General features: G+C 35.1%; 1 protein-coding gene across 2 annotated transcripts in view; it reads left to right on the forward strand.

The window, feature by feature from the left end:
- Window positions 1–11,237, forward strand: part of SPOCK3 (SPARC (osteonectin), cwcv and kazal like domains proteoglycan 3) — a 287,250-nt gene extending 276,013 nt beyond the window's left edge. For both annotated transcript variants that reach the window (XM_054204103.1, XM_054204102.1), the window contains 4 exons: window positions 608–829; window positions 6,721–6,783; window positions 8,022–8,159; window positions 9,179–11,237. In XM_054204103.1, the coding sequence (XP_054060078.1) occupies window positions 608–829; window positions 6,721–6,783; window positions 8,022–8,159; window positions 9,179–9,351 (596 nt within the window). In that variant the 3' untranslated portion in view covers window positions 9,352–11,237. The remainder of the gene's footprint in view (window positions 1–607; window positions 830–6,720; window positions 6,784–8,021; window positions 8,160–9,178) is intronic.
- Window positions 11,238–12,355: the final 1,118 nt, after the last annotated feature.

Here is a 12,355-nt window from a genome sequence, read left to right on the forward strand (position 1 = left end):
CTGGCTGCTCTTAGCAGTTGTCTTTTCCATGGCCTTCTCCAAGATGTAAAGTACATCAGGTAAAGATGAAATGTTGTAACTTTCAAGATATTGCTGAGGCCGAGTATTGTGTTCCTTTTTCATAGAATTCCATAGAATATATGTTACAGGAAGAAGAAGATGGACTACAAGAAGTTACCTGGAATTTATTCTCATCTTAATTCTGTAAACATTGCAAACCACTTAAGTTTCACTCTGCTGATTTATAGTGTCACTAAAATTCCTCAACAGAATTATTTTCCAGGAAATCATTGTTGGTCTTTTATTACTGTATATAATGTGTGTACTATAGGTATAATGTTTGACAAGAAAACTCATATTTCTAAATGCTTTGAGACTGATGGTGGGGTTAGGTTTTTTACCAGGTTAATTTAATGATTTTTTAAAATGAAGCTGACATATAATTTATACATAGTATGTCAGTAGCATACACTGTTTATGTACTGTAGCTATGTACCACTGGAGCAATTTCCATGATGCAGCGTTCTTTTGTGGCGGCTGAGCTCAGCAGCTGTTGTGTCTTTCCTGCTATATGATTTTTATTGGTTTAATTTTTTTTGCCTCTTAGGATTTGATACCAGCATTTTGCCAATTTGCAAAGACTCCCTTGGCTGGATGTTTAACAGGCTTGATACAAACTATGACCTGTTGTTGGACCAGTCAGAACTTGGAAGCATTTACCTTGACAAGAATGAGCCATGCACCAGGGCGTTCTTCAATTCTTGTGACACATACAAGGACAGTTTGATATCTAACAATGAGTGGTGCTACTGCTTCCAAAGACAGCAAGGTAAAAGATGAGAACAACCTGCATATATATATGACTGACCTTTTTTTAATGTAAGAAGATTACAGTGAACTACAAGCTCTTAAATGCTGTACCATGAATTTGTGTTAAGGTTTTTGACTTATTTTGAATACCTAAAATGAAGTAAAAAACAAACAATCAAACAAACAAGCAACCCAGGCTAAATGGAAAGGCTTGCTAGAAATTCAAGGATTCTAAATGAAGTGCAAAACAGCGACTAATGCTTTTAGAGCAATATTGTTTCTCATGCCAGCTTCCAGTAAATATGCAGAGACCAAAATAAAGAACAAAATTACTTAAATTATTTCTTTCCCAATCTACTTCACCTACATTGTAGAATAAACTTTTTTATTGCTAAAGTAGGACATCTTAATGTTCCTTTTAGTGAGCCTATTAAAATAACTGAAGGAACGTTATGGATAAAGTTATTTCCAGTCATCCAGGCCTAAAACCAATTGGTTTTTACTACCTAGATGAACCTCTTGTTAATGTCCTGATGTGATTTGGTTAAACAAATAAACACAACCTATAAACATTATTTTCCTGAATATCATATAACAATTTTAGATCTAGGTGAGACATCACGTAAATGATGTAATCAAACTAGTTGTAATGAATCAACTAATTTACTCATTAAATATTGGCTCAAGCTGGACAGAATTGCCCCTTCATTTTTCTTATGCTACTGAATTATATTAACGGTACCCTGAAGGCTAAGAGTCTGGGATTCAGCTTTCTGTGACGCTGATTCTCACCATTGCAGAATCCAACATTATCAAGCTTTTCTTCCCTTTTTTTACCAGTTTCCTCACTATCGTGACCACTGTGTTGTGATAAGGTGCTGATTTAAAACAGATCAGATAGATAGCTTTTGATACAGGGTGTTTGAGCATATAGTAAAAAAGATGTGTCCTCAACATTGAAAATGTTTTGGCAGTCCTTGCACATTAAAAATGCCCTCCATCCCTCCAAATTAACACTGTCAATAAAATCTGTATTCTCCTTCTTTTTTGAAGATGTAAGCAGAATAAAATGCTTATAGTCTTCTTTTATCACATCTTATTATTAGCTTTTGCACAACTGAGTCCTAACTTCCTAATGTATTAGTGACCCACTCATTCTCTATTCAAAATTTGCAGTGTTATGCTAAACCTTGTAGTATGTTTGTGTCTGGTTATGTTTTACTTGACTGAACAATCTAAACAAGACCTTTAACTAGACCTCTGCTATTATTAGCAAAGAAATGACTAGATGATAGAAAAATTCAGCAGCTTCTTTCTGATGTTTACTAAAGTAAGTTGATATAAACAGAATGCTTCAGGCCATGTAGACAGCTCTCTGTATTCATTGAGCTTAGTAGATGCTTTCTGGGCAGATCTACAGTTTTACAGCATTGCTGCTGATTAATGGTCTTCAAAGTGAATACAAAATTTAGTCAACAATACGTATCATACTGGGATAGAAATTCCATTGTGCTTTTTTAAAATGCATAATATTTGCTTGAGTCATTATCTGAGAAGCCCTCTTGCTCTTTGATTTTAGCTTCACAGTTCAAGACTGTCAGAATCAGACAAGTGCTTGCAACTATTCTTCGTTCTTTCTTTCTACTCGAGGTCTGTCATGATGCATTGCAGTACACTAGGCCCATTACTGCACATTATTTAGAACTTTTAGTCAATATAAGCAACTTCTTATGAATACTTAAGTCAGATCTTTCTTGCTCAGAAAAAGATCTTCCTGTAGTAGCTGTCCCACCTTGACTAATGCTTAAACACTTATGTATGGCTTAGTGGTGCTTATTGCATTTTTATTCTTGGCCTTATTCTGCTTTAAGTGTTTTTTAGTATTTCTGAGATACATCCAAGACACTATAATGCATTTCTGCAGTCCTCCAAAATCTGCACTTTGACAGTGCTCTTTGCAAGTCTTCCTGTACGCTTTGGTCACTATTGCCCTCTAGTTTCAACTACGGTTCGTGCAAGTGCTTCAGTGCCCATCATCACAACTTATTTTCTTAGTTGTTTGATGCTAGCTTAACACTTTAGTGCTTATCTAAATGCTGAGGCACTTGCATTGTCGGCCTTTCTATAGGTTGACTTTCTTTCTGCTAGTACTTCATCATTATTACGGCCTTGTTTCTGTTGCATCACTGCTTCAGAGTAGGACAGTACCCAATTTTGCTGGAAATATTAATGCTTAGCACCTAAGTATTTCTTTACTGCAGGCTTCTGCATGGATCTAGTCCAGCACTTCTCTAGATGCCTTTTTCTTACAGGCTCTTCTGTTTGTCAAAGCTGGAAGACATATTTATGACTTTAAAATTAGGCCATCTTACAGAAGAATAATAATTATTGTGGTTCATATTTCTTACATCAGTCTTTTCAGATTGCAGGACTTCAAATATGTTGATAGATGGTTCTAAAGGAAGGTGTAACATGCCTTAACATGTAATTGAGGTCCCCAGAAAGATTTCTTTTTTCAAAGTTCAGTATTGATACTTCAAATCCCTGAAGTTCAAGCCTCGGTTGTCCAAGAACAGTTATAATACTTGGCCCCAAGCACAGACAAGGCACAACATGGCAGCCAAATCTGCAGTGGACCATATGCCAGAAGCTAAGGGCTCTGCCAAATATTATCAACTTGAGAGATGGAAAATCACTGTTTTGTAATTGAATAAGATGGAGAATCTGTGAAAGCTGGAGGCTTACTGTATGGGTAGCAGCTCCTTGAGACATGTCTGTTAAAAATCGTAGACATTCTTCGTCAAATCTACCAGTCTTATTCCCATTGCTATGTTAACAAGCCCCTTTTTGGTAAATCAAAGCCTAATTGTACTAGCCTTGCAGCACCTGAATATTGATGTCTCGAGGGCCATGGGATACTCTGGTGTACATCAGTACCTTGAGCACTGAAGAATTGTGGATGGCTGCTGTTAAGTTGTTCATGAATCGCTCAACAATGCAGTCACATTGTCAGAAAGACACTTCCTGACACATCTGTGGAAGTAGATCAAGGGTGAAGACCATTAGGTCTCTTGTTTGTATTCAGATTATCAGAAAGACTAATGTCAGATTCATTTCTATTTCAAAGGAAGCCACCACACTGATTTTTGTAAAGAATTTTTTTCTCCTTGGCTCAAGACTCACAAAAGTTGTCCAATAACACTGCTTTTCTTTTTATTGAAATAAGTTCAGAAATCTAAAAGAAAGTTTTACAAACTCAGGAACTAACTGGAAAATAAAGAGGGAAGCGTTATGATTTGGGGAGAGAGGAAAAAGGATATGCTGTGGGCCAAAAGGAATTGGTTGAACTTCTAGCCTGCCATTCTCTTTGACAGTTTTAAGCACCAGAGTGATTTAGTATTGTTAAGAGGTTTTGCTGCTTTTATCCTGAGAAGCAAAGCTTAATTGTGAATCTTGAAGACCTAGCTTCTGAGAAGAAGAGAGTTTTGGGTAAGTAACTTTCTCATATTGCCTTGTTACTTTAGGTTAATGGTATTCCTTTTTGCAATTGCACCACCAAAGATTTATAGCTGTAAATGAAGGTAACTTTTTCTAGACATAATCCATAATTTTTAAATTTCCACATGTTAGTGCTCATGTCTGTAGCTCTGTGTTTCTGATTTAGGGTTTTTTTCCCATAGAACAAAATACATGTATTTTTCCTATTTGACTAGTTCTTCTCCTTCAGCATATTTCTCATCTTCTTGGAAAGATAGAACAGAACAGAATCATTTAGGTTGGAAAGGACCTTTAAGATCATGGTCTCCAACCATTAATCTAACACTGCTAAGTCCCCTGCAATCCTAGATCCTTCTAGCCTGTGGTACTTATGAGCATAAATCACTAATATTTTTTATATTACCAATTAATTAGAAATACCTTTGGTTTAAGAAATAATTGATCTTCAGAATATTGTATAATTTAGAGCTTAACTCTTTAAATATCAGGAAAGACAGAAACCTTAGTTTTGTAAGGTAATGAACATCTTTGGCATAATAGTGAGGATAATCATCATCAAAGCACTTCTTACAACAAGAAATGTAAATCTTTATATAGCCTCAGCAAATACTTGAAGACTAAATACTTAAAACCCAATAGCCACCCAATGATGTCAAGTCCCAGTGATTTTCAAGAGCACACACAGAAAATTGCTTGGTTGTCTGGAAAGTCATCTCTTGAAAATTTGTTCTGGCACTAAGACTCCTGTGAACAGTATTTTAAGAGTAGAACCTCCTTTTAAGGCTTCACTTTAAAAAGAATCATAGATTTAGTCTGCGAACGTGCCCCACCAGAGCCGAGGTCACTCTAAATGTTTATAAGCTTGTTTAAATGTATGGGATAGGTAAATAGCATTTAAAATGTAAAGCCAAGAGAAATTAAGAGCCTGCTGTCAGTAAGAGGTTATTATTGTCTTACAGATTCTATTTACTTTGTTAGATAAGAGCTCGTGAATAATACCAAAAGCCTATTGGTATATCTAGACTGTGCCAGGCACGAGGCGCTGTGTTACCAGAAATATATTTTTGATCACCAGTTCATCTAGGCATTTGTCACCAGAGTTTGAGCATTTCCACAAGAAAGACACCTCCATGTATTATAATGTGTTCTTGCTGTTCCTGCACTCCTTTGTACATCTCGTGCGGCTCTCAGCTGGCTAAAGGGTGAGCACTCTTGTTTTCCTTTAGGAGGAATTCAAGAACGGCACTTGGACTGTCACCACTCAAGTGATTTTTTTTTGCCTACCCGTTGCCCTAAACAATGACTGGATTCTGGTCTAAGTGTGTGCTTCATCAATAAGCTAGGCCAGTCTTGCTCATCTTTAAACTAGCTCAGAAGATTTTTTTCTGTTTGCATGGAAAAAAAGGAGTTTCACTATATTTCAGAAGGGAGCCTTGAGTTAATTGCATGGCAAAGATGTATTCTAAATAATTAGTCTGCTAAAATGGAAAATGCATTTAATATTCATAGAATGTGAGATTTTAGTGAGAAGTTATCAGAATATTGTCTGGGAACGGTGTAAGCTAAAGACACATGTGAGTAAACTCAGTAATACTACAGCGGACTCAGAATGCGAAATGCGTTTGTGCTAATAGTCTAATGCAGTACGCAATATCAGTGTTCAGAGATTAGTACTTTGCTGTCTTTGATTCTTCCACTTATTCAACAGTATCATATATGCGTTTGCATATTATTTCCTTCCCATTCATGGGGCCTACTGTGACTTGCTTTCATAGACAATAGAAAATGAAATGATTCTGCCTCTTACAGCCATCTAAAGTTTGGCCACTGTTTTTAACATAGTTTGCTGAACATGGGGCTTTGTGCCCATAAGATTCAGTCTTGAACTGTTGCAACAGAATCACAGTCTTGCAGACTTCAGTGGAGAAAATTCTTATTTTCTTAGTGTGGTATGTGAAATACAAAACTTGAACATGACCTCTAACAAGGACAAAAGAGGAAGAGTTAAAAGAGCCATTTTGTTTCTAACCAATACATGAGGCAAGCTTCACAGTCACACTCTGATTTCTGTAGACTGATGAAACAGGGGGTGATAGAGTTACTATTTTGGTCTAGCATTCCTTGATTCTCCAGACTAGTGACTATAGATGCTTACTTCCAGCTGGGTTAATTGGGAGTGGCATTCGGCACAAATCCATGGTGGTGCTCTAATTCATAATTCTGGAGCTGTAGCAAGGTGCAGTAGTTCTTTTATTTTGGAGCTTAGAACATGACTACTACTGCAGGATGCTTGTGTTTCTTAAGATCAGTAGTTAGAGTGACCTTAGAACATAGCAAACTACGAAAACTTAGTCATACACTTTCTTTCCTAGATACAGTGTAATCTGTTTAACATTTTTTATGTCATTTTAGACCCACCTTGCCAGACAGAACTCAGCAACATTCAGAAGCAGCAAGGAGGAAAGAAGCTCCTAGGTGAGCCATAGATCATTCTTTTGAAGGTTTTATTGCTTACATAAATAACCCTAGTGAAACAGCAACATAAAATCAATATTAATCCAACAAAGATAGACCACAGTAAATTCCAGCAACAAAATTTATGAAATTTTTGAAAGCTATTAAACTTAGTTTTATTACCTTACCAACCAAAAGATATTATATTTATTTTATTACCCTAATAGAAGTTACGTTTTTACAGTTATAGAGGGGACAGTCTAAGTCACACCTAAATTAGTATCTCTGCTGATCCTTTACTTGTAATATTCTATAAGTAATTGAAATCTTTGTTGTGAATCAGTTTATAATGTATCAATACTACTGAAATGTAAAATCTTCATTTTACCGTAAGCCACTATATAAAAGCTGCAATAAAAGGCTTGGCCCAAAGCAGTCAAAACTGTTATTTCTGCTAAGGATGGTTTCTAACAATAACTATACGCTTCAAAATGTTTTCATATGAATGTTTTGTTCATTGCAGTTTGTCTGCATTTTATGTTTCTTTCAAAAAGTCTCCATTAGTTCCAAATGAAAAACAGTGGATTATTCAGCCTTAGACAAGTCACTTCCTCACCAAATAAGTCCCTGAGTGTGTCTCGTGTACTCTAGGTGGGGAATCCTTTTGGCTTAGAGCCTAATTGGCCTAGGTATTTTGCATGTAAATGCAAATGTAACATTAGCTGTTGGTAAAATTGGTGTGTTACACTGCATTTGTCTTCTGTGGTAAGGTAACTAAATATTAGTAGGTAACTAAACGGACTGTAAAATATACATCAAATAAAAATAGCTCCTAAGCCTTGTAGCAGATTGTTAGTCCAGGAAGCCTGGCCCTTATTAGAGTTGTTTGTATTCCACAGATTATAGAACATCCGATACAGGGTTGGGTGATACATTTGAGCCTTTTCCCCAGAATACAGTGAAGATCTCGACTGAGACGTTCAGGGAGTAAGGAATATGCATCACAGGATCAATGGAAAATTTAAGGGAAGATTGTTCACTTGATTTCTTGAAATCAGTCCAAGACTGATAGGTGTTATTTTCCCTCCCACATTTGATACATTCAGTCACTTTCTGCTTAACTTAATTTAGTAGTAGTAAACTAGTCAGTGTAGAGTCTGGAGTGAGGAAACAGCAAAAGATAGTTAATTTCTGCTGTAAGTGTGACATTGGCCAAGAGGTGGGTTTTAATATTCTTATTCAATATTTATATATCACAGGGCAGTACATCCCCTTATGTGATGAAGATGGGTATTACAAACCAAGTCAGTGCCATGGGGGCGTAGGGCAGTGCTGGTGTGTTGACAGATACGGTAACGAGGTAACAGGATCCAGAACAAATGGTGCGGCAGAATGCGGTAAGTTAAGAGCCCTTTACGGCATTTGGTTCAGAGGTGTTATGCCCTTTGATTACCAACCAAATTAAATTTCTTCAGTAAGAATAGATGTGGGACCCAACTACATGGATTTTGAAACAAAAAAACCCAAATTATAATTTGTTATTACTTCGTTATTTTTTGCAACTTCTATCACTGTGTAAGGTATTAATAGACCTCATATATGTGCTTGGCATAGTGTATAGAAACCTACGGAAAATTAATTATCTAGAGCAGCATTAGACAAGCCCCAAACTGCTTGATGAAATCCCTTTGGGTAATCAACATGCTAGTGAATTCATTTTTACATTTTTTTCAGTTTATGTTTGAGGGAATTGCCAGAAGTTCCTAGCACACGAAATCTTGCCTTATTTTTCCCTGCCCTGCAGCACTGTGCAACTTCGTCCAAGAATTCCCATGTCATCTTTATTTGATGTCCCAAATATAAAAAAATGGCAATAAAGCGTTTTCCTTTTATTTAAAAAAAAAAGTCTTACATTACTCCTTTCCGCTTCTTTTGCAACAAAATAACATACATAGCCTGAAACAAAGGGTAAATTTAACACAGTATTTGACATACAGGCTCAGACCTATTGTCCATCTAATCCAGGATCCTTCTAGAAAAATGGACAGTTCTAGATAGTTCAAGGTAATATGTAAGAACTGAACAATAGACAGTCTGTATTATCAGTAGTCCTTATTGCCATCTGTAAATCTCTTTCAGTTGTTACTGGCACTCATTATAGTTCTGTAAATCCATAAAATTTGTCTCCTTTTGGTACCATGGAGAAATTCATCCCTACGGAAGTGGTTTTCTTTTAAGACAAAAGAATTTTCATATTATTTATGTTTTAAAATAAACATAGTAAAAATAATGTTTAAAATAAGTAACTGTCCTGAAACTAAATATTCTGGTGTGCTTTTTGTATGCTTATGTATATTATACGATAAATATGTAGTGTATCTTGTATGTCATTTCTATAAGTATCATATCTTTTTAGCTATCGATTTAGAGACTTCAGGTGATTTTGCCTCTGGTGATTTCCATGAATGGAGGGATGATGAAGATGACGAAGATGAAATAATGAATGATGAAGACGAAATTGAAGATGATGATGAAGACGAAGGAGATGATGATGTTGATGATGACGATGATCATGATGGATATATTTGATGATATTAGGGGGTCCATGAATTGTACCTTTCTAAAATTCACAAGATGACATTTCATAAAATCCCTTTGCTCTCCAAGATCAAAAGGATTCTAACAAACATGTATATTTTGTATGATTATTTCAAACATTGCAGCTGGAGTCATAGACTTTTTTTGTTTAAATAAGAATAATTATATTATGTGCTTTTGAGTTTTTAAATGCCTTTGCGCTGAAGAAAACACATTGGAAGTCTAGCCTGAAGAAAGAAATGTTATGTGCTACTGAAAATATAAATGTGCAAAACACACTATAAAGACAACCATTCTCTTTAAAACTCCAGTGAAAAGATATTTGCCCTTACTTGGAACTGTGCATGTCCTCTTCAGAACACATACTGTAACTTAACTTCAGTTCTGTCAGTGTTTTAGGCCCTGCAGGCTTTGCAAATTGTCCATTTAATAAATCAAAAATGTATTACAGTAGAAAAACATTGGTGCACAAGTAGCATCTCACCAGCCTTTAATTAACCAAAGGTATGGAGAAAAATTATCAGGAGGGAAAAATAAAGCAAAGTCCTCCTTTGTGTTTGCATTTGTAGTTATGTTTTTTATTAGGAAATGGCTAGGTTATTGAAAGGATTTTTCAAAAGCAGTAGCATGGACAAGCACCAATTCTGTAATTCTAAAGTTTTCTTGTCCTTCCTTAATTTTTTTTCTTCTTTTATGTCAAGGTCATGTAGGCTTTATCATTATTTACTCAAACATTGCTTCACCCTTTCTTGTTTCGCGGTATTCCTCTCTAATCAGATTAGTGTAAAATGTTTTACATGGGGAAAAAATTTGCTGAAAATTATATTACCTTTATACATGACTATACTTCAGAGTATTGGCACTTACCCCAAGGTAGTTCAATGTATAATGTTACTTTTTATTTTCTTAATTCAGGAAATAGTTTTGCATCTTTATCTTAATTCATGTTGTTTTTCGTTCCTAGTGCAGAAATTTAGAGAACGTATTGTAAAGGTGCCTTGCAAAATAGAAATAGAGAGGTTTTAGCATGCATACCAGTATAGGATGTTAGGCAATAGCTAAGCACACCCAATTACCAAATTAATACCAGTATAGGTACTGCTGCTGGAATGAAGAAAATGGGTTATTTTGATTTTTTTCCTATTGTTATGTAATTACCATGTGGACTAGATTATAATTATTGTGTAGAGTAGCAGTTAAGATTTGACTGTAGAGAAAATTACTTTAATCACTGTATTTATGTTAGCATGTTAATTAATTGTGTAGACATTTTGGGACTCCACCATCTTCATTCATATTATATTGATTGCTTTCTGTCCACAATAAAATTGACGTGACCTGTGTAATGGAATACTACAGGTTGTATGATTTCAAAATTGGGTCACTGGTTTCCCATTGTTACTTAAAAGAAAAATCAGTTTCTTATTTTAATTAATTTCTACACATTAAATAAGAAATTTAATGTTTATCCTATGTAATATTGAAAAGTATAATGCATTTTCTTTTTTACTGTTTCTGTATAGTTTGCAAAATAAAGACCCTTGTAACCAACCTTTGGCCAGTATAGCCCATCATTTTGACTTTTTGCATAGTTTGAAATTTTGAAACAGGAAGAATTCATGTTTCAGATACATTTCACCTATTAAAATATGTATTTATTTGTATAAAGCCATTTATTAATGTTTTATTTCCAGTAAAAAATTTTTGACTAAGGCAAAACCCATAGGGAGCTTTTATTTTTCTGTATTTTTCTTGAATTTTCTATAGCTTTGTTATGTACTTCTATGACATTGTCTTCATTACATAGTAAAGAAAGAGAGAAATATTTCTTTTCAAACTCTGTCATAATTTGTGGGGCATAGTTGTATTATTTTCTTAAATAAAAGTAGTTAAGAGTTTACCGTTCCAATATAGTGGGATTTTATCAGAGAACAGTTTCTTATGGCTGAAATTAACTGATATATAAATTGATTTTAAATAAAGAAGCTAAAGAAAAAATGTTGTCATTATTGGCTGATGTAACAAGTACTGTTGTGGGGTTGGTTTTTTTCTGATGTGACAAATGTTCACTGGGTGACAAACTAAAAACGGATTTCATTAAAACTTGTGATATTAGGAGAATCAAAGTATGGAAAGAGAATTCGTAATGTGTTTAGCCTAATGGGATTTACAGTGTGAAGACTACTCTAAAATGAACTGTCATGCAGAACAGAACAAAAGAAGTTTATATTCTTTCTTCCCTGAAAATTCCCTACTGAACTGGAAGAGGAGGGACTATGCATGGATTTTAGTCCCCGAGTATCAAACCTACCTATCATAAAGTCAGAAGCAAGTCAAGATGGCTAAATTTACTACAGAACAGCTACAGGGGAGATTCAGGGTCATTTTGGAGAATTTTTGTTGTCCAAAACTAAAACAGCAACAGCAAGCACTTGTATTGTTTCTCCTTCATGGAGAAAAGCCAGAGAAGAGATTGATAGTCTGAAAACTTTCTTTTGAAAACATCCTTCCTTTTCTAAGAATACAGGTAAATTTGTCTATGGATTAATATTATGGTGTTGATTGGCTTTCGTAATACCAAATGAACTGGAAACTACTTGAGTGCAGCATTGAAGAAATGCATGAAATCAGGAGCAGGTAGAACAAATAAAGGCAAAGGCTGATAATATAAAATCCCTAAATAACTAAACCGTTCAGAATCTTTTTCCTTCTTTCCATCATAGCCAAAAATTTGCACAGAGGTATGCCCTCATGAGCAGAGTCAGGCAGAAAGCAGTAGGGAGGCCTTCAATTTAAAACTTCATTATTTTTACAGTATGCTGTCATTTGTTGTTTTTTCTTGATCGTGTAATTGTGCACATATATATGTACTCAGAAATATGCAAAGATACTGATATAAATTTGGAGATTTTCAGACACAGTGATTAATCCTTGTGTTCTTCTGAGGATGTGTGGAATTATAGTTCTCAGATTCATTGAGAAGTAAAGAATACTG

This window comes from Rissa tridactyla, chromosome 5 (assembly GCF_028500815.1).
Source record: "Rissa tridactyla isolate bRisTri1 chromosome 5, bRisTri1.patW.cur.20221130, whole genome shotgun sequence".
In the NCBI taxonomy this organism is placed as follows: Eukaryota; Metazoa; Chordata; class Aves; order Charadriiformes; family Laridae; genus Rissa; species Rissa tridactyla.